At 63.0% G+C, this 27,424-nt stretch overlaps 1 protein-coding gene across 1 annotated transcript; it reads left to right on the forward strand.

The window, feature by feature from the left end:
* Positions 1–406: 406 nt before the first annotated feature.
* On the forward strand, positions 407–23,436 carry VAX2 (ventral anterior homeobox 2). The gene is given in 6 exon segments (XM_059817846.1): positions 407–704; positions 5,944–6,131; positions 22,954–23,107; positions 23,110–23,160; positions 23,163–23,200; positions 23,203–23,436. Coding segments are annotated over 6 exon segments (963 nt in total).
* Positions 23,437–27,424: the final 3,988 nt, after the last annotated feature.

Consider the following 27,424-nt stretch of genomic DNA (forward strand, 5'->3'; position numbering starts at 1 on the left):
AGGGTGCGGGGGGGGGGGGGGGGCTCAGCCGCCTGTCAAAGTTTCCAACTCCTTTGTACCCCCCCCCCCTCCGCACCCTCTCGGGACGCCCCGACGGGGCCCCCCGCCCCCGGCCGGGGGGAGCGGGGAGGGGGGTGCGCTTTAATCGCCACCCCCCCCTCCCCCGGGTGGGAGAGGGCCGGCTCCGCCGCGGAGAGGCGGGAGGGCGACGGCCCCCGGCGGGCTCCGGCCATGGGGGTGAGGTGGGGCGCGGTGCCCCCGGCTCTGCCAGGGCGCTGAGCCCCGGGGGGGGCCGGGGAGGGGCGGGGAGGGGAAGGGGTCTGGGGAAGGTGGGGGGGGCTCCCCTCCCCCCCGCCTAGTCTTGCCTCCTCTCTCCCTCTCCCTGTCTCTCCCTCTCTCCCTCCTGATGTTTGATCCCGCCGCGGCGCCCGCAGGGATGAGCGATGGAGGGGCCGAGCCTGGCAGGAGCCCCGTGCTGCTGGCCGAGCCCGCAGCCACCGGGCGGCCCCGGGAGAAGGCGCCGACCCGGGCGGAGCTGGAGAGCGCTCTGCGCGGCGGCGGCGGCGGCGGCCGCGGCGGCGGCTTCAAGGACATCCCGGGAACGTCGGCGGTCAGCCCCGGCTCCTCCAAGGAGTGCGCCCCGGACAGCCAGAGCCCGTCGGGAGCCGGCGAGGCGGACTACTGCCGCCGCATCCTGGTGCGAGGTACGGGCAGGGTCCCCGCGCCCCGGCCCCCGCTCTCCGCTTCCCCCACCGGGGCTCTTCCCGGCTGCGCTCGCCCCCGCCGGCCGGCTCCCCGCTCCCCGCTCCCCGCTCCCCGGCGCCGGTGGCAGCGGGACGGGGCACGCTCCCCGCCTCCCTCCCACCACCCCCGGCCCCGCGTCCAGCGCATCCCCGGCCGCTCCCGGCTGCGAGCTCCGGCCTCCCGGCCCCGCCGCCGCGGCGGCGGCTTCCCCCGGCTGCGCTCCGTGCGGCGGGGACCGGGCCCGGTCCCCCAGCCCGCTCCACCGCGCGGCTCCCGGGAGCGCAGCCGGGCTCGCCCCGCCTGCCCGCCCCGGTTTGCGGCCGAGGCGCCGGGCTCGGCCGGGCGCGGCGGGCCGAGCGGGGCTCCGGGGGAGCAGCCGCGGGGCCACGGAGCCCCCGGGCCGGCCGAGCCGCGCCGGGGGGACGCGCAGGCAGCGGGAGAGGGGCGAGAGCATCAGTTTTGCTGTTAAAGCCTTGTCGCAGGAGAAAAGCGTCACGGAGCGGCGGCGAGTTCGGGGCTATTTTTTTTTTTGTCGTTGTTTTTTCCCCCCTTTTCTACCGTCCCTCGCTCGGCCCGGGGGGGCGGCGGGCTCGGCCCGGGCTCGGGGCACGGCGGGACCCGGGGCACGGCGCATCCCGCCGCGCCGGCCGCGCTCAGCCCTCCGCCGGCCCGGGGCTGGCCCGGGCTGGGGCCCCCCCCGCCACTTTGGGGCTCCCGGGCGGGGACGCGGCGGGCGGGCAGGTGCCGAGCGCTCCCCGGCCCCGGGGCCGGCAGCGCGGCTCCCTCCCGGGCCGCCCCGGCGGTGCTCGGCGCCCCCCGCCCGCCGCCGCCGCTGCCGCAGCCGGAGCCCGGAGCAGCTCCGCGGCCGCCCGGCCTTTGCCCCGGCCCCGAGCCCAGCGCTCGGGCAGGGCGGCGGGGACACCGGAGCCGCGGCCCCCGGTGTCCCTCCCTCGTGCCCTCCTCGCTGCCCCGGGGGCGGCGGGGCCTGGACCGGGTCCGCGCTCGTTCGCCGTGCGCGGGGCCTGGCTCGGCTCGGCTCGGGCGGCCCGGAGGCTGCGGGGCGGTCGGCTTGCGACCAGCCCCGCCGCCCACCGACGCCTCGTCCCCGGCTGTCGCGACAGGCGCCCGTCGCCGACAAGCCGGCTGTCGCAGCCCGAGCCCTCCCCGGGCACCTCGGGAACGCCCGGGAGCCCGTCCCGGGGTCCCGCCCGGGGTGTCCCCGGGCCCTCGGTGGTCGCCGAGGGGTCAGGCCGGGGTCAGGCCTCTCCTCCGCCCGGCCTCCGCCTTACCGGGGCCGCCCCGACGGGCCCGGGGCCGGGGCCGGGAGCGGGGCGGGGGGGTCGCTCCCCGACCCCGGGGCAGTGTCCCCGCTTCTCCCGGCCCCGGGGACCCTCGCCCGGGAGCGACCGGCCTCACCATCTTGCTGCAGCCGCCACGGCGCGGACAAAATGGTGGCGGGGAGAAACGCCGCAAATAGAGGGGAACGGAACCGAAATCCAGCGGGGGGACGCGGCGGGGAGAGCCCTCCGCGGGGCCACGGGCCCGGCCGCGGGCCCGCTCCCGGGGCAGGGCTCGGTGCCGAGCACCGGCGGGCGCCCGGGACGCGCCTCCAGCTTGATGTTCCGCAAGGTGGGGGGGTTTTTAAAATTTTTATTTTGATTTAACACCTTTGGAACTATTTTTAACCCCCCCGGGCCCGGGGGCAGGCGGCAGCGGGTGCCGCGCTCCCCCGTCTCGCCGCCCGCCCCGGGGGCAGCGGCCGCATCTCCCCCCGCCTTCGCCTTCCAGCACGGCCCCGGCGGGAGCGGCTGCCCCGGGGCTGCCCCCGGTGCTCGCCCGCGGTGGCTTTGCTGGGGACGGGGCTCTCGGGGGAGCCTCCCCCGTCGGCGGGAGCCGGGTGGGAAGCGGCGGGGTCCCCCGTGCCCTGGGACCGCCGGGAGCGGAGCGGGGTTCCGCGGCCCGGTGCTCTCCCGGGGGCTCGGCCGGGCCTCAGTGCGCTCGCCGGTACCGGGGACCGGCCGTGCGGGACGGAGCCTCCACCCGCCTCGACGGGACGGCTTTGCCCACGGAGGCGGCCCTGGCCGCCCGCCCGTCCCCGTCCCGTCGAGGCGGCAGGGCTGGCGGGCGCCGTTGGACGGCCGGGGGGTGCTGGGTGGCGGGTCGGTCCTTAGCGGGGATTAACGGGACAAGGACCCCCCGGAGACCCCGGGCCGCTCCGGGGCCCGTCCTGCTGGCAGCGTAGGGGCTGCAGCCCCAGGGGCGGCTGGAAGTGTGTGGGGGGGCAGATCCCGGGTGCTCACCCCCCTCTTCCCGGTCGCCTCCCGGGGGCTGCCCCGGCGCTGCGCCCGGGGGGGGCGAAGGCGGGACGTGGGGAGCTCTGGGGGGACCCCGGTGCCGTTTGGGGTGCACTGAGAAGGGCTGCGGGCTCCTGTGCCCCCCAGGTGTGCCCTGAGGTGTGTGTGCCACCATGGCCACCCCAGCACCCGGCACAGGGAGGGATGGGTGTCCGTGTTCGGGGCTTGCAGGGCGGGTGAGCGCCCCAGAAATGTCCTGGCAGCCATGTCGGTGCAGAAAGCCCGTATACACGGGTGCGTGCAAGGCGTCCTTGTGCCGGGGAGAGGTGTCCCTAGTGCACCCGCGTGTGCGCAGCATGTCCCGGGGTGTACGGGGGCACCCGTGTGTGCCTGACTTGGCTGCGTGTGTTGGCGGGCAGGATGTGTCCCCCCTGCGCCCGCTGCGCTGCACCGCAGCGTGTGCGGGCTGTAAAATCGCTGTTTGCCTGCTCGGGGGGTCGGTGCCCCAAAGCTGCTGCCCGCTCGCCTTCCCTCCTGCTCCCCGGCCACGTCTGCCTGTCCTGCCTTGTCGGATTTTGCTGCTAAGGCAGAAGAGAGATTGATCCCCACGGCACCAGGCCTCTTTTGGGGGATTTCAGTCCCAGACCTTGTCCTGGGTGTGCTGCCGTCTGGCGTAGCCCAGTCCCCGAGAGCAGAACCTTGCCGAGGCCGAGCGCTGCTGGAAAACCCCGGGAAGCCACGGCGGGACCTGGAGGGTTTTGGAGGTCTGGGATCCAGCGGGTGATGGGCAAGGCTCTCAGGAGGGGGTTCCTCAGGCAGGATGGTGCCCTTCCTGGCATAGGGGGGAAGGCTGTGGGCCCCCCCAAACCCTCACGGACGTGCAGCGGGGAAGGTCTGTGGCGTGCAATAGGGCTGCGACCTGCCTGTGCTGCAGGGGCTGGGGCGAGGGGCTGGGGCGAGGGGTTTTGCCCGTACCCTGCCGAGCTGGCACCACGGGCTGTGCCCCCTTCCCTTCTCCCCGTTCTCTCCGGTGCTGTGCCCAGCCTGCTCCCCCCACCCCGCGCCCCAGCTGCCGGGGGAAAATAACAATAAATAATACCCGTAATAATGCCGGCAGCGCCGTACAGGGCGGCGAGGGCGGAGGGGCAGATACTTGCAGCTGCGGCTGGAAAGCATGAGCGTCTCTGTTAGCCGCTCCTTGCTGGCAGCCCCGGCTGTTGTTGTGTCGGGGGACCACGGCATGGGCGTGGGAGTGCGGACGTGGTCTGGGCATCATCCCTGCGAACGCTCTTCTCCTCGCAAAATGGTTCCCAGGCTGGTGTCCCGATCCCACCAGAGATACCTCCGCTCCACCTACAACCTCTTTCCTTTCCAACAGCCCCGTGCCCACCCGCGGGACTTGGGGGTGCAGATCAGACCCCACGCTCCTGGTCCCACCGCACCCTCTCCCACCCCGGCCCTCTCCGAGCGGCCCCGGTGCCTCCTGCAGTGCCGTGCTCCGGCCTGGAATGGGCTGGCCCAGCCGGGACGGCGTCTCTGCCACGTACCATAACGTAGCGGTGGGTAACCGACTTCGGGATTGGGGTCCCACTCCCAAGTCTGTGCTTGCTCCCCGCTCCCGCCGTCCCCATGCCAGCTCCGTCACCCCTTCCCAGGCTGCTCCTCACTATTTCCCCCCTTCCTGCCCCAGCGATTTTAAAATCCTTCCATGCCTGAGTCAGCCAGGAAGAGAGAAAGCAACTTACCTCCAGCCAGGGCTGCTGGGGACCTCGGGGCTCTCCGGGCTCGGGGGCTGCTCGCCCGGTGTGGCTTCTGTGGCTGGTTTTTAACCTGCAGGAAAGCCACCGGGCAGAAACGGGGAGCTCTGCGGCCGGGGCTCTCCCAAACCGGGCTCTCCGCTGGCGTTGCTGGTGCTTAACAAAAGGCAGCACAAGGGACAAGGGGTTTGGGGTCCGGCAGGAACCCAACGGGCGATTTCCAAGGCTCATTTTTAATAGGCGGTGCTGCATCCGGCACACAGAGCCCGTCGGGGCGCGTCCCAGCCCACGGAGCTGGGACAGGCTTCCCGGCACCTCGGGGCTCCGTGGATTTTTCTGGGAGAGCTCGTCCCTTGTCAGCGGAAAGTAAAGCCGCGGCTCCTTTGGAGGGGCCGCAAGCGGCATCGCACGGCGTGGAAGGGGCTGTGCGGGGCTAACGTGGGAGCTAAACCCTCCGGCTTTTGTTTCCCCACGTCCAGCCGTGGGCAGCGATCTCCTGGCCTCGTAAAATCTGCTGCTGTAAAATCGGGGTGTGCGGCACTTCCAAAACTTGTCCTTTAATAAGGAACTGCCCTGAAGTAAGAGCTGCTGCTTTTCAAGAAAATACTCCTTCAGTGAGAATAATTCTGGAAAGAAGGGGATTGTAATAGAGATAATTTTTTTTCCAGTATTCCCAAGAAAGGACAGAAACCAAAAAGAAAATATCTTTTTAATTAAGAATCTGTTTAATTTGAACCCCCTCTCGGTATAGAACTGCTTCTGGCTTTCAGAAACTATTATTCCTGTGGTTAAACGCTCTGTTTTCCTTAAAGACTTTTTAAAGTCTTAAAAAAAAAAATACTTATGAAGGCTTGTTACAGTTCCCTGGTGGTTTATAAACTTGCAGCATTTGGGGCTGGAGGGGACGACCGAACTGTGGGATGTGACCTCTTTTAGCCGTGGCTTGGGGGGGTCTCTTACCGTTATTCCTGCAGCGGGGCCAGACTCTCCCACCAGCCCTGACGGCGCAGCCGGTGTTTAATTCGGCTTGTCCTCCCCCAGTAACGGGTGTTTTGGACCCGTTCCCCCAGTCCCTTTCCTCCCCAGCCCAGCTTTTTTCTTCCCTGGAGACTTCTTCCTGACGTCCCTTCTCCCCGCTTCCCTCCCAGATGCCAAAGGGACGATCCGGGAGATCGTGCTCCCCAAGGGCTTGGACCTGGACCGGCCCAAGCGGACGCGGACGTCCTTCACGGCGGAGCAGCTCTACCGCCTGGAGCTGGAGTTCCAGCGCTGCCAGTACGTGGTGGGCCGGGAGAGGACGGAGCTGGCGCGGCAGCTCAACCTCTCCGAGACCCAGGTAAGGGTCGTGGCGGCTCCTCCGTGGCGGGGACATCCCGGTGGCCATGCCACATGCATCCCCCTGGGGACCCGCGTGCCGGTGGCCACCAGCCTGGGGAGGGCGAGAGCCGTCCCGGGGGAGAGCCGGGGGCTGCGGCGAGCCCGCGGTCCCAAACCCGGGCGGAGGGGCTCGGTGCTTGCTGGGGTGGAGGGGTGCTGGACGGTGTTTTGGTCGGGAGCCGGGGCCGAGTGGGGCGGGGGGAAGCGTGCGTGGTGCTGCGGGCAGTGGCTCTCCTCCACCCCTTTCTCTTGAGCAGAAGGAGGGGTCAGCTTAGGGTTAGGGGGGGCGAGGGGCAGCCCTGAGCGGGGTCCGCAGGGACCCCCCTGGCCGCCGCGCTGCTCCCCGGCGAGCAGCGTCCCCCGGCTCCCCCGGGAGGGTCCGGCAAAGCGGGGAAGAGAAAAGAGCAGGGCGGCGTCAGCGGGGACCGGAGGTCCTTACGGCAGCACCCACAGCGCAGGGCGGGCGAGCGGGATCGGGCGTTGTCGTGGGTGCTGTCGGGATCGGGTGTTTGGCTGTGTACGAGCTGGATGGATCCTGCATGGATCCTGCACCCCACCGCTCCCCCCTCTCTGCAGCCTCTGTGGCTTCGCTCTCCCGCTCCCAGCGGGATGGGGATGCCGCTGGGCACTGTCCCTGCGGATCGGGGGACTCCCAAACTGCAGCACCTCTTCTCCGTCATCCCCTGCACACACGTCCCCAGCCAGAGCTTCACCGGTGGGGAGGGATTTTCCCGGTTCTCCTCCGCCGAGGTTTGCCCGGTGCGGTGAGAGCTGGGCTGCGCGGCGCAGCCTGGGCGAGCAGAGGCGGGAGAGGTTGCGCGTTGCTCGGAAGTTGGTGTCGATGTCTGCTAAGCAAAAAGTGCGTCTGCTGGGGTTGTGATGGTTTCGGCTTGAAAATTTATACAGGAATAGTAATAATAATAAAATTAATGGAGACCGCCGTGCAAAACAGCGCAGCTGGGACCTACAGAAATGACTGCATCAGCCCAGCCTGCCCCTTCTCTGGCCAGTAAAAGGCGCGTTTGGAGACAGCTACGTGGTTTCGTCGATTCAGATAGGAAATGATTTAATTTTTCCAAACCCCTTGCAGAACAAACCTGGCTCGGCCGTCAGCAGCCAGGCCCCTGGCTCCAGGCTCCCGCCGCGTGCCGAGCGGGTCTGATTTTGGGGAGACCCTCTTGCTCCGTGGTGCTTCGGCACTCGCTGTGTGGCCGCTGCACGGTCCTGCGAGGGGGAGCAGAGTCTCGGCACACAAAAAATAGTTGCTCTTGGCTCTTTTGGTGGCAGAGAGGGTTTTTTTGGGTAGGGAGCGGGTTCCTGTCTGTGGGATACGTGCAAGGAGGCGCTGGCGGCTGGCATGGCTGTGCCGTGGTTAGCGGCAAAGCACCCCGGTGAGCTGGGCGCTGCATGGGGGTGCCTTTCCCGGGGCCCCAGCTGAAGCCCTCGTCCCAGCCATCACCTCCACGGAACCAGGAGGGACACGGGTTGGCTTGGCTGTGCGGTGCTGGGGGAAGAGCTTCGGCTCCCGGGAAGGTGCGGGAAGGGATGGGCAGCCGGTGTGGCCGGCGGGAGCGCGGGGCAGAGGGCTGTGCCGGCTGCTGCAGCCCAGGGCCGGGAGGGCGCAGCCTCTCCGTAGGGACTAACATCCACTTATTTACTGCTTGCTTGGTGCCTCATTGCTGCCTTCATCACTCAGTGAGAAAATTCACACCCTGTAGGCCACGGCTGTCTCTTCTCTTTTCTTCTCCTTCCCGTGTCCTCTTTTTCCCATCTCTCTCCTTCATCTCTGTCTTTTTTAATCCCTGTCTGTGCTTTTCACAGCATTTCCTTCCCCGCAGCAAACTCCCAGTTGTACCTTCCCGGCTCCCCCCCGCTGCCCGTCCCTCCCCAGCCACCACTGTGCCCGGGGACGACAGTGCCAGGCTCGCTGCCCGGCTTCCTCCTCTCTTAGCAGGGTGCAGGTCCCCTGGGGACATCGTTTCAGGCTCTCGGCACACTCAGGCATCACCCCCCGCCCCGGTCCCTCGCCGTTCATGGCTGGGATGTTTCCTCGGGCGTTGCAAGAGCTGGGTGACCGCAGGGTTTTACAAGACCCCTTAGATCTGGAGGGTGTTGCATGGCTCCATGCAGCGTGCTGGTCCGCTCTGGATGTGGCGTGGAGACTGGATAGTCACCTGTCCCATGGGGCTCCTCTTGTCCATCAGCTCAGGCAGGGACAAATGCAACATTTGCAACAATCAGAGTATTTCGGGTGCTTTTGGTGATTTTTTTCCTCCCAAGCCAGGAGCAGCTCCCAGAACTTGGGGCACTTCATGGTCTAACTGCTCATCTAATGTTTTGTTGGTGGATGCCCAACCAGCAGCATCTTGTGGCTCCCTCTTGGCCGACGTTTGCGTTGTGCTGGTGGTTGGGGACAGTGGGACGGATCCTTTCTGTCCCCTCGTTGAATGATATCCTGGTTTCAGCGTTAGGAACCCCCCCTCCCGCCAGCTGCTCCCGACTTTCCTCTCTGCAGGGACCCCCGGGTGCGATGGGAGCCCACCGCGTCCCACCACGGGAGGGAAGAGCAAAGCGGGGGGCACGGAGGAAGGGGCGGCCAAGGAGGATTTTTTGTGCCTGCGAATGTTCGGGGAGGAAAGAATGATTCATCTCCGCTCCTCTGCGAAGAGAGAGTGGTGCAAACAGCATGATGAGATAGGAAGAGACACGATGTCATCGCAGCTGGAGAGCTGCAGCCAAGCGTCCCCCTAAGTGGGTCCGCTGATCAGGCTGCGCCCCTGAGAAATCCTGCCGGAGACAAAAAAGGCCTCTTTTAGGCTCTTGTTTTACTTTCCTGGCATCTGATCCTGCTTTTTGGCAGACTTTGAGGCAGGCGGTGATGGCAGGGAAGCCAGAACAGCCCACCTCTGTGGTGGGGAGTAGGGATCTTCCCGTTTTCTTGTCTCTGGCCCCTGTCCCGGGGAGGGGGGGCATCGCCCAGGGGAGAGGGGGGCTCTCCCTGGCTGAGGCCGGGAGTCTCCAGGGAGCCGGGTACCTGTTCTGCCTCGCCAGGAGCTGCTCGAGCTCCAGCCCACTGCCATTTGTGCTTTTTTCCTAATGAATCCATGGACGTGGTTAGTGTTAAACGACTTTAATAAGCCTGTAGAGTGTTTTCACTATCTTGCCAAGCAGCAGCCTGGAGATGCGGATGTGCCGGCTGCCGCAGCCCAGGTGAGCTCCCACATCCCCGGTGCGGAGAGCTGCGGAGGGGCTGCCCAAGCCCACCCCGGCACAACCCATCCAGAACCCGGCCCCGTGCTCCGAGCAGAGAGTAGCCTGTATCCGTGCATCGGGCTTTCTCCGGGCAGCGCATCCCAAGGCATTAGGGGAAAAGTGCCCCTTCTTAGTGCCATTAAGGGATAGAAAATGCAAGGCAGAGAGGAGGCTGCGAGGCAGAAGGACTATGGGGGGGATGGCGGAGGGAGGATAATTCCCACAAATCCCCCGGCAGGAGGAGAGGCGGGATGGGCTGGCCGAGGGGATTTGCCTGGGCCAGGAGCTTTGCTTTCTGGGTCAGGGGTTCAACGCCAGGCTCAGGTGCAAGTGACCTGGGGTATTTGCCAGCCCTTCCTGCCCTCGTTAGGGGGGCCGGGCACCCCGGAGGTCGGGACCGGGCTGGTTGTATCAGATGTTCTCCACGCAGCACCCAGCTCCGAGCCTCATCCCTCTGCCAAGAGGTAGCTCGTCCCCTCCCGAAGGCGGGAGCGTTGTGGGATAGGGATGTCCTCGGACGAGGAGGCCACCCCAGGAGCGCTGCTGGCAGCTCTCGGACCCATGCACCTCCTGGAAGATACTGGTGAGCTTTTAGGCTCCTTGGCTCCTGTGCAGCATCTGAAGACCCTTTGTGGAGGGATGGTGGGGCAGAGAGTGGAGAGAGGTCTTAGCATCGCCTGCCTGGCTGCTGGAAAGTCCGTGGGACCCCCATGGATCCCCTGGCGTTCCCCTCGCCGCGATGGGCTCCATCACAGCCGGTCTGGCAGACCTTCCTTGGGACATCCTTGGCAGAGGCTGGGCTCCTACAGCACCGTCGCTGCCGGTGGCCCGACCCCCCCGAGCGTCCTGCGCAGCGTGGGGAGGGTGCTCGCAGCACAGAGCTTTCGGGACCGCGATCCCCCCAAGGTGGAGCAAAACATAGGAGAAAGCAGCTGAGCCAGAGAAGGGGCGGGAAGGTCTATTTATAGCCCGGCAATTAAGATGATGCCGTTAAAAATTAATCGCACCTCAAGTCATTAACAACTATCAGTCCCTGCAGCGAGAGAACAATGAAACAATGGTCGGTGCCAGCACAAGTTGTCGTCTCATGGGGAGAACTGCAGGAAAGCTGTGGTCTGGAGGGGGCGAGAGTCATCCAGAGCTTGGGGATGGGAGCTTGGGCTTCCCCAAGGCACGAGAGGCAGGTAGGACCCTAACGCTGCTCTGCTCGCTGCAAAGCAGTGCACTCCTCGTCCTTGGAGTCTCTGCGGTCCTCAGGGTACGGGGAAGCTGAATTTCCAAAGCTTTTTTGGAAATCCCTTTTCCAGACCATGCAGAAAATACAGGTGTCATAGCCAAGAATGTTGTTGTCTGAGGAGGCTGCCATCCCTCCTCCCTTCCATCCATCCCTCCTCCCTTCCATCCATCCCTCCTCCCTTCCATCCATCCCTCCACGCTTCCATCCCTTCCATCCATCCCTCCACCCTTCCATCCATCCCTCCACCCTTCCATCCATCCCTCCACCCTTCCATCCCTCCCTCCATCCCTCCATCCCTCCTCCCTTCCATCCATCCCTCCACTCCTCCATCCCTCCACCCATCCCTCCATCCCTCCACCCATCCCTCCATCCCTCCACCCATCCATCCCTCCACCCTTCCCTCCACCCCATCCACCCATCCCATCCACCCACCCATCCATCCACCCATCCCTCCACCCCATGGTCAGTGGAGCTTTCCCTGGAGAGGCTGAACTAACCAACCCAGCAGGAGGGTGCCCTGTTTTGCTGGAGCAGTTCTTTGCCAGGCTGGGTCTGACCCACCTCCTTGAGGGACCTGGAACGCTCCAGGACTGGCTCAGGGGACGTGGGGACAGTGGGATGGGGAGGCAGGTAGCTGGGGGCGAGCATCATGTCCACCCGTGGTAGCTTGCAGCCTGCTCCTGCCGCTGAAAACTTGGGTACCGAGGCTGTTCCGAAGCGGGCGGGTGGCAGTGGGGGACCCACCGCTACGGTCAGGGCTTTCCCACATCAGCCTGAGTGATCCCGAGTTTAATGACTCCCAGGTCGGATCCAGATGCTGAAGGTATCTGGCTCCCACCAGCCTGGAAGGGAGGGGGGTCCTGGGTCCCATGGCAGGAGGTGGCTGCTGGAGATGCTCAGGATCACCCTGGAAGACGCTGGGCATCTCCGGTAGCTTCTGGGTCGCCTTCCCGCATGCCAGCCCCTGTCAGAACACGCTTGTGGAGTAAACCTGCTCACGTGGACAGGCTAATCCCGTCCCCTCCCCGCGGCGGGGGCACGTGGTGGGGTTTACCCTGCAGCCGGCGGGGCCCTGGGCTGGTGGCAATAAATCTGTGTTACAACCAGGTACCGCGCAGCGGCAGGACCAGGCTGGCACAGCCCGGCCCCGGCCCCTCGGGTTCCTCAAAATTCACCTTTTTGGCATTTTGTTTCCCAAAGCACGTCAGGGAGCTGGGGAAGCGGGTTCGGGCAGTGAGCACCGGCTTCTTGGGGGGGGGGGATTGGACAACATTTCTAAAGAGAGGATGGGAGCAGCTCTCCTGGGGGGGAACAAGGGGACCCTCTGGAAATAGGGCTCTTGTACAGGACAGCTGCTCCTGTGATGAATTAGGAGATAACCCAAAACATCTGGGTACCTCTACCGCTGCCCAAGCTCAGCTGGCACTGGGCAAAGTGGCTAATGTAAGTAAATGTGAAATAATTAATTGAGGTTTTTATCACTAAACATTTTCAATTGAAAATGGCCCCGCAGTGAAAAACAATTTCGGAATTTGTGATTGAAAATTTCAGTTCTAAATGTTGCGAGAGGGCTGGGTGCTTCCAGGGCGATCTCCGAGGCTTTCTCAGCGTACTCCAAGCGGATATAATTTCAGGGAAATTGTTTCCTAAAAATGACAGTTTCCGACGGAGATCAGTTTTGGTGACAGTTTTGGATTCGGCTCCGATGCTGGGGCAGGAACCCCAAACGCAATGGCTCGAACCCCGGCCACTGCCCGGGGTCCCGCCACCCTTCCGCACCCTCCGGCCGGGTGCTCCCACCTCCCCAGCTATATTTGGTTTGGGAGGAAACCGTACCAGTCCGCCCTGTGCGTGGAAAACGGGAGGAAACACCGCGTCCGTGGGGATACTTTCCGCTGGATCCCGGTGTCGTGGGAGGGGATGTGACCGGGGGGACAGCCCTGCTGTCCCACCTGACCCCCCCGCCACCCAAACCGGGTGCCGATGGCTGAAAAGCCAAGGGGGGCTCAGCCGTGGGTGACACCGCCCCACACACTCGCACCGCAGCCGGTCCTGGGCAAATCCTGGTGGGTATGGGACCGCCGGGGCCGGCTGTATGGAAAGTGTCCCTGCCGGGGAGGGATGGCCGGTGCCGGGCGGTGTCTCCCATCCATCCCAGGCAGCACTTTCTGAAACCCCAATAAATTAGGGAAAAATCCCTTCGCTGGCACCTCTGAGGAGACAGGGGGTTATCTCTACCCCATTTCGGTCTGTTGGAGGATGCTCCCACCGGGACACCTCGCTCTGGGGTCACCGGGCTGGACCGTGGAGGACACTTCTGTCCTGGGCTGTGGCAGAGGGTTTGGGGTGGGTGGCCCAGCCGGGGTGACCCCGGGCGCTGTCAGGGTGCGGAGGGGCTGGACGAGAAGCTGACGGATGAGTCTGATGGGTTGCGCAGCCGCCGCGCCGTTACGAAACCTCTGGCCGAAGCAGCTTTGGGCAGCGAGCCCGCTGGCTTACGCAATGCCGGGGGTCCGAGCCTGCGTCGAGCCTCCGCCTGCCCCGGCCTCGACGGCTCCGTGAGCCCACGGCCCCACTCGGGATGGAGGGAGGAGGAGGAGGAATGGTAGCCGGGATGCCATGCCATGGGGAGACGGCGGTGCGGCAGGCTGGGTCCCACCTTGCCCCGTGCCGCGGCGGGTATCAGCTGATGGCGGCGGGGAGCTAATCCCGGTGAGGAAAATGGCCTTGGCCAGCAGCTATGCACAGTCCCGGATGGCCGGCGTGCCGGAGGCGCGCACGGCGTGGGACGCGTGACGGCGCCGGGGTCAGCCCCGGGGTGGGGCTGCCAAATAATAAACACCATTAAAAACCAATAACATGTCGCCCAGCCGTGTCCGCGCGGGTGCCGGGGCCAGGTGATATAAAAAAGGCACTGGATGATACAAAAAATTAGGCGAAGAGAAGGGAGGGCGCTGCCCGGTCCCCGGCTGGCCAGTCCGGCCGCATCCTGCTGTGCAGGGCCTGGAGTGGGGAGGGGAGCGCTTTGGGCAGCGTGCTGGGATGGATGAGCGGAGCAGGGGCGGCGGGAGGTGGTTATTGGACTGAAACCCTCAGCAGATCCCCGGATCCCTGCGTGCCGTGGGGCGATGGGCTCCCGCCCTGCGCCTTTTCATCCCCGGAGCGTGTGGGGAGCTCGGCCTGCCGACGGGGGGTCTCTGTCGGAATTAACCGCTTGGAAATAATTTGTTTTGTGGCTTAGAGGTGTTAGATGGAGGGCAGGGATCGGAGCAGCATCCCAGCTCCCAGCTTCTGCCGGGCAGGTTCAGCCACCGGAGAAGGGGCTGGTGGAGGTGAAGCCCGGGCTCAGGCGCTCCTCAAGTTCGTGGCACCGGGCACTGGGGACCAAACCGCTCGTGTGCTCAATCCCGGTGCCACTGCGCTGCTGATAGCTGTGGAAAAGCCATGCTCACAGCGCACGCTGCCCCACGGCCGCTCCTGATGCTGCGCCACGGCACGGGTGCCGTGTGCCACCGTGCCCGGAGCTGGGAGCCTGCCCAGAGCTGATGCCATGGGCTGCGGCCGCTGCTCCGGCGGGTGGGGAGATGCCATGTCCCCACTGCCCGGGTTCATTCCCGGAGCTTCCCCGGAGCTCTGCCTGTGCTGCTGCCCTCACCCTACCCCTGCCTGACCAGGGAAGCGGGGTGCTCGGCAAGTCCCGCTCCAGCAGCTCGGGCAACGGCAGGGAGACGTGCCCCCGTGCCGATGCTCCGATTTGGGGGTGCGAGCGCACACGTGCCTGTGCAGGAGTGTACGTGGAGCGGGGTGTGCGTGTGCATGCAGGTGTGCAGCGCCTGCAATTCGGGGAGCGGTTTAGAAGGCTGGGCGCGGGCCGGGGCGCACTGGCGGAGGTCTCGAGCGGAGGGAGAGGGTGGCTGAGCCACCTGCGTGTCCGTCCTGCCGCTTGGCAGGCAGACAGACGGACAGACTGTGCCTTTGCAGAACACCCCCCCAGCGGCGCCCCAGAAGCTCAGATGCTCGGTGACATTTGGAATTGCTTTCCCTTTGCGAGGGGAGCAGGTGACGCCGAAGACACGGCTCTCCCGCTTTCCAGGGAGCGGATGGCGCTCCACGGCGTGTGGGGAAGGATGGCGAGAGGCTGGGCCGCAGGGTGGGGGTTCCGGGGGGCTCCTGGAGCCAGTTCCTGGAGGATGAATCCTTCCTCAGGGGAGGGAAACCCGCGTACGGAGAAAAGCCCACGGGTGGAGAGGTCTGTGGGTACGCCTCTGTGACCCTCAGCGGCTCGTTCGGTCGCGTAGCAGGGACTAGGGGTGTGTGTGCGTTTAAAATAAAATAGAGCAATATAAAATTTTGAAAGTTAAAATAAAATAATAAAATAGAATAAAATAAAATAGAATAAAATAAAATAGTATAAAATAGAATAGAATAGAACAAAATAGAAAAAATAGAATAAACCAAAATAGAACAAGCCAAAATAGAACAAACCAAAATAGAATAAAACAAAATAGAATAAACGAAACCAAAATAAAATGAAATTAAATAAAATAAAACAAAACAAAACAAAAGAATAAAATAGAATAAAATAAAACAAAAATAAAATAACAGAATGTAAAATAAACCCCTAGCTGCCCGAGTCAGGCAGAGATGGGACCTGGAGGTGGCACAGCCGGGGGGGATGTGGGATCCTCCCGCCCGGCTCTCCGAGGGCTCCACTTCCCGCTCCCAGGCGCGTGGTTTCCAAGCCGGCCGGTGGCCCTGTGGATGCTCTCACTGCAGGAAAAGCTGCTTGGGAGCGAGGGAATTGCAATACTGCTTTCCCAGGGGTGACTGGTGCCGTTTCTGCGCTTCGCTTGCCCTTGTCCTTGGCAGGCTCGGTAAGCGTTGGGGCAGCGTTGGCTTTGGTGCTGCTCTTCTGCGAGCGGGGGGAACGGAACGGGCCAGGGCAGGGCTTTTTGGGGAAGAAGGAAGGTTATAAGTATTTATATAACAATATATAAATATACATTATATATGTGTATAGATAAAAACATATAAAAATATATTCCACCGTTACGTCCTTGCACCACGCTGCCAGCTCCCCTGAGACCCTTCTCCCGGCAGTTTGGGATTTGTTTGTTGCGGTTTCTTTTTCCCTTACTCCCCATAAATGGGAATGTGATGGGAGTCACATAGCCTGCGATGGATGAACTTGCAACCCGAGGTCCTCGGGAGGTCGAGCCCTCTCCTGTGCTGCTGGGTGACAGCAGGACTCGCAAGGAGAAGGGGAGAGGGGGACGGGGTGAGAGGCTCCGTAGTGCCATGGGGACGGTGATTTGGGATGGATACCCGCTGGTTTGCACACCGTGCACTGGGAAGCACCCCCTGAAATGATCAGGCAGCAGATTTCAACCTTCCAAACCGCTTTTCCATGCAGTTGAGGTCTCACGCTCTTGGTCATTGCTAGGTGGACACCACGTCCAGCCTCTCCGCCAGCAAGGAGAGGGTTGACCTTGCTCCAAGCAATAGGTATCTTCAGCTTCTGATGTGGGGAAAAGAGTGGGTGGAAAGAAAAGCTTCTGTGGGGGTCAGGAAAAGGGTATCTGGGACCTGCAGGTATGGGTGGGTCAGTAAGGTGGTGGTGGTGGTGGTGGTTTATTGTATGCTGAGGACTGTTGTAGCGAGTCCTGAAGGCTTTGGGTGACTCTGTCAGTCTGGGGCAGACCGGACAGACCTGTCATGGCACTGAGGTTATCTCCTTCCCTTTCTGTGGGTTGTTATTGCAGTTCGTGCTCTGGTAGCACCTCCAGGTCCTAGGGGAGGTGGGGACCCACCATGCTCTGGTAACACCTACAGGTCCTAGGAAAGGTGGGGACCCACCACTCTCTGGTAGCACCTCCAGGTCCTAGGAAAGGTGGGGACCCACCATGCTCTGGTAGCACCTCCAGGTCCTAGGGGAGGTGGGCACCCACCATGCCTTGGTAGGACCTACAGGTCCTAGGGGAGGTGGGGACCCACCATGCTCTGGTAACACCTACAGGTCCTAGGAAAGGTGGGGACCCACCACTCTCTGGTAGCACCTCCAGGTCCTAGGAAAGGTGGGGACCCACCACGCTCTGGTAGCACCTACAGGTCCTAGGGGATGTGGTCACCCACCATGCTCTGGTAGCACCTGCAGGTCCTAGGGAAGGAGGGGACCCACCATGCTCAATGCCCAGGCACCGAAGCAGAAATGCTGCTGTCCCTAAGCAGCACGTTTCCGTGCAGGGTTGGGCAGAAAACAGAGGGGTGAGAGGTGCCGGCGTCCCATCTGGTTGGTGTCAGAGGTGGGAACTGCATACCCATGTCCCATCTGGGTACCTTTGGACCTTGTCCGGTACCTACAACATGGCAGGCTTAGACCTGGATGAGTTTTCTAGGAAGGAACATGCTTTTTTACGCTCTAGTTAGAGTCTCTGCTGCGGAAGCCGCCTCTCCTCCAGAGCAACCGTGTTGCTGTGTTTAGGATCAAGCATCTCACGCCGGCCAAGCGCCACCGCTCTCAGGGCTCGGTATGTTTGTAGTGTTGTCAGAGGGGGGAGTGCGTGATGACGTGATCACATCTGTCACGCGTGACCCGAAACCTGCAAGCCGAGGCGGACAGTTGTGATGCGAGAGCTACAGCTCCCTTGTCCCTCCCCGGTGAGCGCACACGTGGCTGGCGGCTATTCCGGTGGATAGGCTGAGATCTCTGCCCTGAATTTTTTATGGAAACATCCAGCCCAGGGCAGAGCAGATTTTCCTGCCTGATTTTCATGCTGCAGGACCTAGAGATGTCGTATGCTTCCAAGCTCGAATGGACTCGAATGGCAGCTCAGCGCGATGGTGAGCACGCTCCTGCCCCATGAACGGTGCTCCACGGGCAGTTCTCCGCACGGTCCACCTGCGCTGTCTCTGCCGTTCGAGTCAGCCCAGGGATCGCGTCCTACCTCTGCCCGCCCTGACAAGGAGTCCTCTGCTCTCACCAGTCTCTCTCCTGCTGCAGAGACCGAGCAAAGCGGAATTTCCAGATCCAGAAGCATGAGGGGTTTTGTCCTGAGATCCCTCTAGCCAGTCACTTACCTTATGGAAAGGTGGACGCTAGACCTGGTCACAGTGATTGATTGAATATCCAGTGCCGGGACTCCTTCTCCAAACGCTCATCCGGATTCATAAACCCGCAGATCATGCTCATCCTCATACCTTCAGCATCGTGCTGTTTCTTGCGCGCCACGTCTCCCAGGGCTTTGAGAGACATCTCTCCTGTACGCCTTGCCTCCTCCCTGTCCTCCGAGAGTCACCTTCCTCTTCTGGTGAACGCATGACCTCTCACGTCCTGCTCCTCAGGCACATCCAAATACACCCTGTTGTCTAGTTGTCTTCATCCACGCTTGACCTGACTGGCCCGTCACGTGTGGTCCTGGATCCCACAGCCCCAGGCAGGGGACGTGCAGCCGCCGGGAGCCGCGGGCTCTTCCTGGGACTCCTCCGGAGCAGGGAGAGGCTTCTCCCCCCTCGCCGTGCCCTCCCCAGCCAGTTGTCCTGGCTGTCCCCCAGAGCGACACGTCTGTGAACTGGCCTTTCTCTCCATTCCTTGGGAAAGGGTGGCCTTGGTCTCACTTTCTTCTCCCCAGAGCTGGAGGTGGCTGGTTTCCTCCCACAGCCCTTCAGTTATCACCGTAGCTCACCGCGTCGGTGACGGAGAATCAAAACATGGCACACGCGGGGCTACGTTACCTCCTCCGTAGATGCTGGAGGTGTGGTGCCCACCCGGGATGTGCCAGCGTGGTCCTCCCTGCTTTTCCTCCAGGCCAGGCTGGGAAGGGTGTCATCGCCACATCACAGGCACGCACCGGTTCACCCAGTAACTTGGACGAGGAAGAAAGCCGCTTTTTTAGAGAAGGGAATGAAGCCAATGTCATCAAAGCAGACCTTGGCAAAGCACTCGCTGTGGAGGCTGATGGGGAGCAGAAGATGCCTAGAGAACTTGCGGTGCGGAGGAGAAACTGTAATCGAGGGGAGATGGTGGAGGATATTGCTGAGAGACGAAGGATCAAGGCTGGAGGGAAATTACTCATGGACTTGTCAAGGACTGCGTCTGGCTGAGCTTATTTACATCTCCAGTGATAGGAACTCAGGGCTTGATCATAATGGAGGATGAAAAGGACATGGATCTACTAATTAATAACAAGCTGTATATGAACTTTAGCCATGAAGGCAAATGTGATCCTGCTCATCTGAGATGTCGCCGGTGCAGATGGGGAAGAGCTTGTGTCAGTCTACGAGGCACGAGGAAACCTTATTTAGCATAGCACGTTCAGCTTGGGTTGTGGTGTTCAAGGGTGATGGGTGCCGAGAGGAGCCACGGAGGCGGGTCGCGGGTGGGAGAATCACACACAGAATCACTATGGCTGGAAAAGATCTGTCAGGTCATCAAGTCCAACCACCAACCCAACACCACCATGCCCACTAAACCACGTCCCACAGTGCCACGTCTACAGGTCGTTTGAACACCTCCAGTGATGACCTACCTCCCAGCGCTCCTGCTGGGAGACCGTCCCAGCACCGAGCCCCTTCCCAGCCGGAATATCCTCTGCTCTCACTCCTTCCCTAGGGCTGGCTGATGCCCTTGGTGATGATTGCACCTTAATTTATAGGTGTAGATAGAAACTTTCCGTAGGCCTGCCTGCCTTGCCAGCCGCCGGCGTCTTAGGGAGCGATCACCACGAGGAGGTACCCAGATCATCATGTTAAATCTTGATGGCTCTGTTCTCCCGTGGTTTTTTTTTGAGTCCCTTCTTCAGCCCACTTGCATTTTGGCTTCCAGGGCACCCTGCGGCAGGATCTAACACCGTCTGTGCTCCCAAAGAGGCTCTGCCTCCTCCCTTGCTCTGGTTTCCAGCCGCTACCTGGTGACCACACCTGATGCTTCCTAGTCCTTGTGTTAGGAGAACCCCTGGCTCCCCGTGGCCGCTCCCCTGGGATGCAGCAGCTGCGATGCTGCAGAGCGGGAGCGCGCTGCACCTGCCGCATCCCTTGGGGCTCGGTCCTTCCTTCTGCAGGATGCTCCGATGTCTCTGTTGCCCTTCTCCGGTGTGCGGTGATGGGGCTGTGCCTCTGCTCAAGTGCTTGCTCCAAGTGAGTAAGAGTGGTAACCGATCAGCTGACACCCTGCCCTGGCTAGTGCTGCTCAGCTTGTCGTCAGACTAGATTTAAGGAAGAGATTTTTTACGCTGAGGGTGGTGAGACACTGGCACAGGTTGCCCAGAGAGGTGGGAGATGCCCCATCCCTGGAAACATTCCAGGTCAGGTTGGATGGGCTCTGAGCAACCTGATCTAGTTGGAGATGTCCCTGCTCATGGCAGGGGGGTTGGACTAGATGACCTTTAAAGGTCCCTTCCAACCCAAATAATTTGATGATTCTGTGATTCTATGTCCTGCAGCCTCCTCCTGCCGTGTTAGGAGCTGTGATTCAGGGTGCTTTGCAATGCAGAGAGCTTTGCAGGGGCTGTCTGTGCCTCAGTTTCCTTGGCACTGAAATCCGCGTGCAGCTGGGAGGGTCTCTGAGGCCCATCAGCATCTTGGGGTACCCGGAGGTGATACAAACCGGGAGGGTGCAGACACCGGGAGAGAGCGGGGGAAGCTGGCGGTGGGTTCCCAGCCCTGGAGCCTCCGCAGCGGGCTCAGACGGATGCCGGGCTGAAGGCAGCAGGGTTTGGGTTGGGCTCGTGGCAGCGGGGCTCCGGAGCACCCTGCTTTGGGGCTGAGGGATGGAGATGGTCCGCAGCCAAGAGGATGGGCTCCAGCACATCCCTCGATCCCCGTCCTCCCCGGCACAGCGTAGGCGAGGCCGGGACTGGGCTGCTGCGCCCAGGAAAGACCAGGAGATGCTGATCCCGATCCGCGGGCGGTGGTGTTGGGTGTGGGAAGGGTGGGTGCTGGTGCACCCTCCCTGCCGAGGAGACGAGGAGCCCGCTGCCACCTCCCGCTGTGCAGCTGGCTGGGCTGGGAAATTGCGGCTCACGGGCAGCTCCTGGGAGCTTCGTGCCCATCCTGAAGGACATAATCATGCTGACGGGGGTTTTTCTTGAGCTCTTGATCTTCCAGAGTGGGCTGGCTGGGGGATGCTTTGAGCGGAGAGCGCTGGGGCTGTGCGTTTCTGTATGGACTTACACCAGACCTTCGTTAAGACGTCAATAACGACACGGATTGCGGGGCTGCAGGAGTCCCATTCTGCACACCGCCTCTGCTGGGGGGGCTCTGTGCTCCCCAGAATTCCACAACTCGAGGAGGTCCCCACCAGAAAACTGGTGGGCTGCTAATTCTGCGTCAGGTCACCGTGCCCTGGGAAGCGGGACTGTGGCAGCACGCAGCCCTGCCCAAAGCTGTCCCGCTTGCCGGCGTGGAGGGATTGATGGGGATGGTGGGGAGGGGACGTCAGCCCTGGGGACGCGGTTGGGCTGTGACGTGGGCCCAGTAGTCCCGATGGCAATGAGGGACCCAGGGTCTCTGTGCAGGGCTGAGCCGTGCGTGGACAGGGAACGTCCTCGAGAGCTTCCACGTGGGACCCTGTGGGTAAGGGGGGGGTAGGACGTGGGCTAGCAGTGGCCCGTGGTCCCAGGAGTTTTCGGCTGTGGGATATTAGCTCAGCCCCGTGGTCCTGGTGTCCCCGCATCGTGCGGAAGAACCTCCAGCCGCTCCTCCCCGAGCATCCCCAGCCTCCGGCCGGCTTCGCCCAGACATCGGCTCCACTACTACATCCCTGGAAAGGGGCCGGGGGGCTGAGACCTCCTCCACCCCCACGCTCCATTAGCTCTGTACTGTGGTCTATTGTGCCGGAGGACGCGCGAGGGCTGTGTCAGCGAGCGGCTGTCCTGCCCCAATGAGTTTCCGATGACTCGGATGAGTTCAAGACCTGCTGGCCCCGGAGCAGATGGGGACAAAGCCTGTGCTGATGTGCTGGGGTTTACTCCCGGGGTCCCGGCCAGTGCCCGACTCGTCCACTCCCATCTGCCATGCTCTAATCCGAGTGTCTTCCCATCCGTCTCCTTCCCTCACCTCCATCTCAGTCCATCTGTCTGTCCCTCACGCCTCTCTCTGTCTCTCTCTCTGCCTCTCCTACCCCTCTGCTTTGCTAGGGAGGGACAGAAGTTGGGGGGCTGCCCTCCCAGAGGAGAGGTTAGGGGTGCGGGGCAGCTGCGGGGGGACGGAGCCGCGGGTTGGGGTCCGGGTCCACGTCCCACCTGGGTAAGTCAGGTGCAGTTTTGGGGCAGGGGGGTCCCACGGGCCTCAGCCCGGACTCGCTCCTTTCTTTGGCCAGAGACAGGTTGGGGCGGGGATGTCCCCAGCTGGGTTTGGGCACAGAAGCGGGTCTGTGCCCAGAGATCCAGGGCCACCAGAAGCCGTCCTGTCCCCTAACGTGTCCCCCTGCACCGCAGCAAGGCCAGGGACCCTCCACCCTGCCCCGTGTCTTGGCCCGGCGAGGGAAGGATTTGCAGGTGGGGACACAAACTTGGGTGTGATGACCATCCCAGAGGAGAACCCAGCATGTCCCGTAGCTCAGCATTCCCGGGAGAGCAAACCCAGGGCAGAGCCGGGCAGCGGCGGGGTGGCTAAGCCCCCAGCTCCTGGCTCCTACCCTGGGGTCCTACCCCGGGCTCCCATCCCTGGGCTCCCATCCCCAGGCTTCCATACCAGGCGCCCATCCCTGGGTGCCCATCCCGGGCTCCCATCCCAGGCTCCCATCCCTGGGCTCCCATCCCCAGGCTCCCATCCCAGGCTCCCATCCCTGGGCTCCTATCCCCAGGCTTCCATCGCAGGCTCCCATCCCTGGGCTCCCATTCCCCGGCTTCCATCGCAGGCTCCCATCCCTGGGCTCCCATCCCCAGGCTTCCATCCCAGGCTCCATCCCAGGCTCCCATCCCAGGCTCCCATTCCCCGGCTTCCATCCCAGGCTCCCATCCCTGGGCTCCCATCCCTGGGCTCCATCCCCGGGCTCCCATCCCCAGGCTCCCATCCCCGGGCTCCCATTCCTGGGCTCCCATTCCTGGTGTCCCATCCTGCTCCCTCCTGGCACCTGCAGGAATTTGGCATTTCCCTGGAAGCTGCAGGCGGGAGCGACTTGTCCGCAGTCCCTGTGGCGGGGATGGATCTCGCTTGGGCATTTATTTTAATACGTCTCTCTCTCTCGTATCTCTTACTCTCTCCTGGTTCTAGCCTCTCTTTCCCTGCCCCCCCCGCGCTCTCTTTCCGTCCGTGCCTTTCTGTCCCCCCACCCTGTCCCCCCCGCTCCCCCCAGGTGAAGGTCTGGTTCCAGAACCGACGCACCAAGCAGAAGAAGGACCAGAGCAGAGACTCTGAGAAACGCTCCACCGCCACCTCCGAGTCCTTCGCCACCTGCAACATCCTCCGGCTGCTGGAGCAAGGCCGGCTCCTCTCCGTCCCGGCCCCCCCAGCCTCCTCTCTCCCACCTCCAACCCCATCGGCAGTCCTGCGGGCAACGGATCCGCTTGGCCACCCCAGGAACCACCTCTCCCGGGCTCGCGGCGGGAGCAGCCCCCCGGGGCCGGGAGCCTTCAGCCTGCAGGTCCCTTCTCTCGCCGCCTCCTCCTCCTCCTCCTCGCCCAGGCTGTCGGCCACCCCGCTGTGCTTTGGGGGGCCGCTCCTGGGCAGCCTGCACGACCTCCCGGGTGCTTACGGACTGGGCACTTCTGCTTTTGAGCCTTACACGCGGCTGGAAAGGAAAGACAATTCTATACCCAGCAAGAAGCCAAGCCCTTAAATCAAAATGAGTGTCAAAAGGTCTCCCCCCTCCCCGTCCCCGCGGCCCCCCACGCACCCGCGCCCCGCACTGGGGTTTAATTTGGCAAGCGGGATGCGGAAGACCCTTCACCGCCCGGGTGTGCGTGCGAGTGTGCGCACATGTGTGAGTGTGCACGCCTGGCCCCCGCCCCGACACACCGATACAGCCCTGGATGACACCCTGCGACTCCTCGCCCCCGGGCTGACGCTGAACCCGGTCACGCCTGGGGGTGTCCCGTGTCACCGGCGTTGTCCCGTGTCACCGGCGTTGTCCCGTCCCTCGCCGACGCCGCTGGATCTGCCAGGGCCGCGTCCCCCCCTCCAGGTATCGCCTGTTCAGGGTCTGGAAGACGATGCTGTGGTCTGTGCCGCGCGGGCTGGGAGAGGAGCAGCTCAGGGGGCGATGTTGGGGGGTTGCTGATGCCCCGTGGTCTTTCGGTGCCTCTTACAGGTGGGACCACAGAGCCCCGGTCCCCCTGGATTGTCACCCCGGGGCCCGTGGCGTTGGGGTCACCTGGGGAGTGGGAGGGCACCCCAAAAGGGAGAGCGCAGGGCAGCACCGGGCTCTGTCCCTGCCCTGCCGTGGTGCCCTTGGGCAAGCGTTGGGCCTCAGTTTCCCCACCTGCAAAGGGCTTTGTGTTCTGGCTGAGGTTGTCTCCGAGCGTCCCGGTGGCTGTGGGGTCCAGGTCCTCTCTGCCAGTGGGGAGCACTGCCCCCATGGGATGCTCCTCTTCCCGGACCCCGGCCCGGGGCCAGGGGAGGTCTGTGGGGTCCGACGGTGCTGGTGATGTCTCCAGCCCCCCGCACCAGCGGTCCCTGTGCTCAGGAGCAAGCGGCTGCCCTGACACGAGACATCCCGGACTCCTCCGTGCCTGCTCGTGCACTGTCCAGACCCTGTTTTGGTGCTGTCCCACCCCGGCAAACCCCCGGGGATGCTGAGGAGCCTCTGACCTCCTGGGGGGGGGCTGCGGTGAGCTGGGAGCAGGCCACCAGTCCTGCCCCCCACCAAGGAAACCCCACCAGAGGGAGATGCGGATGCCTGGGTAGTTGCGATGCTGGGATCTGCCCCTCTGGGTTGGGTCGGGCCATGGGGGTTCTTTGCCATCAGAGGGTGACGATGGCTTCCCTCCGGGCAGGATTCGGCCTCAGGTGTGTGGTGCCGGGGCCATTCTCAGGCAGGGCATGGCTTGGGGATGTTGTGGGGGGAATGAGCTCCATAGGGTTGGTGGTGGGCTTGGAACCCCGCTGGTGGCAAAAGCGAGAGGGGTGTTGCATGAGGGTCCCGTGGGGAAGGGGCAGCTTGGCCCCCCAGCATCTGCTGAGGGAGGTCTGCGCTGGGCAGAGTCTGTCCTTTGTGTGGTGTGGGCATCACCTTGGCAGGATGCTCTGCGGTGGCATCGCCTTGGCAGGGTATCCTGCGTTGGCATCACCTTGGTGGGATGCTCTGTGGTGGCATCACCTTGGCAGGATGCTCTGGTGGCATTGCCTTCGCAGGGTACCCTGCGGTGCATCACCCTTAGTGGGATGCTCTGCAGTGGCATCGCCTTGGTGGGATGCTCTGTGGTGGCATCGCCTTGGCAGGGTACCCTGTGGTGGCATTGCCTTGGTGGGATGCTCTGTGGTGGCATTGCTTTGGCAGGGTACCCTGCGGTGGCATCGCCTTGGTGGGATGCTCTGGTGGCATCGCCTTGGCAGGGTACCCTGCGGTGGCATCACCTTTGGCGGGATGCTCTGCGGTGGCACGGCCCTGGCAGGACACCCTGCAGGGACATCGCTGTGGCAGGAGCGGGGTGATGCCCCACGCCCCCTCCCAGCGCCCAGGAGCTGCCATGGGGCTCGTCCCCCCCCCGCACACCCCCAAACCGAGGGGCTCCTGCATCCTCCCGCTGCGGTTTCATGTATCGTAACGATGACCGCCGCGGAGTGACCCCCCAGCCTGGCCCGGGCTGAGCATCGCTGCAGCCCCCCCGCCCAGGCTGCTGCTCTGTAGGGACCGGTCCCTCAGGGGGCACAGCCGCTAGCCCGCGTGTTCCCAGGATTTTGCAGGAAATATTTAAAATAAATGATTTTATGAAAAGGTTTTGTTGATTTTTATTTTTCCTTTAAATCAAGCGTTTCTATGAAATACTATTTATTGTTCATCTCACATCTGGAGCACTTTATGGGAGCGAGCCCTTAGGTCTCGCGCTGCTCTGCGGAGCTCAGGGGGGGTCAGTACCCCCCAGCTGCAGGTGGGGAAACTGAGGCAGGCCGCGGGGTTCGCCCGGGATGCAGAAAGCAGGGACAGAGTTTGGTTCACGGTGACGAGCTCCCCTCTCCGGCCCGGCCTCAGACCACAGCTCGCTGCAACACCTCCGTACCTCTCCCTAAATGTGGTGTTTGCCGGATCCTCCTGGGGTGCTCAAACCCCGACACCCGATGACGTGTTTGACCGAGGTTTTGGATTTTTGACAGGACAACGACCTTCTCCTTCCCTTCATCACTTAATTTATATTTATATTGCCGTTCTTCATCCTTCCCCGGTCTGCAGACGTGGTATTTAAGAGAGCGAGCCGAGGCGGGCAGAGCGGCAGCGGGGAAGCCGAGCCCACCCGGCTGTGCCGATACGGAGGGATCCTGCCCGCAAACCTCCTCCGGGACTCGTTTGGCTTTGCTTTTCCCTCTTCTCCCCGGGAGCGGCTGAACAGTGGGAATTTCCCGAGGTTATTGGACCCCGGTTCCTCCCACCCTGGGCTCACTGGGAGGAAACCTTAGTCCGGTTGGATGGAGAAGTGAGGTGAAGGAGGTTTTGGGGCATTTGAAAGAAAGCGAGGTCCAACTGTATTTTCAGAAGAGCCCCCAAAGCCTGGGAGATTTGGGGGGGTCCCCGGTGTGTTTGCCCAGCTCGGGGCATCCTCGTGGGTCTCCTGCATCCCTGTCCCGCGGCTCAGCGGCCAGAGGGAGAGGTGGGAAGCGAGGCAGGGAGGCCACGGGCTGCCCTGCGACGGAACGGCAAGCGCTTGCCGCAAATTGAACCCCAAATGCTGCTTTCACAAAGGCCCCAAATCTGACCCAAAGCTGCTGCTTCTCCAGAGTTTCTTCTCCCAAAGCGGCGAAGCCGTCCTGGGGGGTCAGGGTGGTCCGGTGGGGAAGCGGCTCACCCCCAGGCTGGCCCGCTCCGCTCACCTCCGGCAGCTCCTCCTGACCTGTACAACTGGGGGAAAAAGTCAAAAAGAAAAAAAAAAAAAGTACTGGATGTAAAACTTTAACAAATACTGTGGTTTCTTATGGTTTCTAATGGTTAATAAAAGTTATGTCCTGCCTCCTGCCTGCCTCCTCCTCCTCAATCGCCGTCGGAGCTGCGGCTGAGCTGCTCTCGACGGGGGCTCTCCCGGTACCGGCAGCCTGGGGGGGCTTTTGTGGGGCTCCCCCCGGCCTCCCTGCATCGCCTGAGTCCCCCCGAGCACACACACTCGGCGATACCTCCGCTACACCCCCCCCAACCCAGGCAGCACCCCCGACACTCCCCCCAGCCCCGATGCCGTCACACCCGACCCCAGCCCCCCCTGCCCCCCGGGGCCCGATCCACGCCTGCCCTGCCTCTGCCCCCACAGCCTGCGGTGGGGGGGGGGGTGCAGACCGCTCCCCGTACCCCTAACCCCACCCTTCCCCCACCCTTCCCTGCCCCTCATGCTGCCCAAACTCCACCTTTACCCAAGCCTGTCCCCACACTGCCCCAACCTTGTCCCCACCCTAATCCCACCCCACCCCATCCCTATCCCTATTCCTTTCCCTATCCCAACCCTCTCCCTATCCCTCTCCCTATCCTATCCTTCTCCCTATCCCTATCCTATCCCAACCCTATCCCTACCCTAACCCTATGCCTATCCTATCCCTAACCCTATCCTTATCCCCATCCCATCCCTATCCCAATCCCTATCCCTATCCCAATCCCTATTCCCATCGCTATCCCTATTGCCATCCCTATC

This window comes from Gavia stellata, chromosome 5, assembly GCF_030936135.1.
Source record: "Gavia stellata isolate bGavSte3 chromosome 5, bGavSte3.hap2, whole genome shotgun sequence".
Lineage (NCBI taxonomy): Eukaryota > Metazoa > Chordata > Aves > Gaviiformes > Gaviidae > Gavia > Gavia stellata.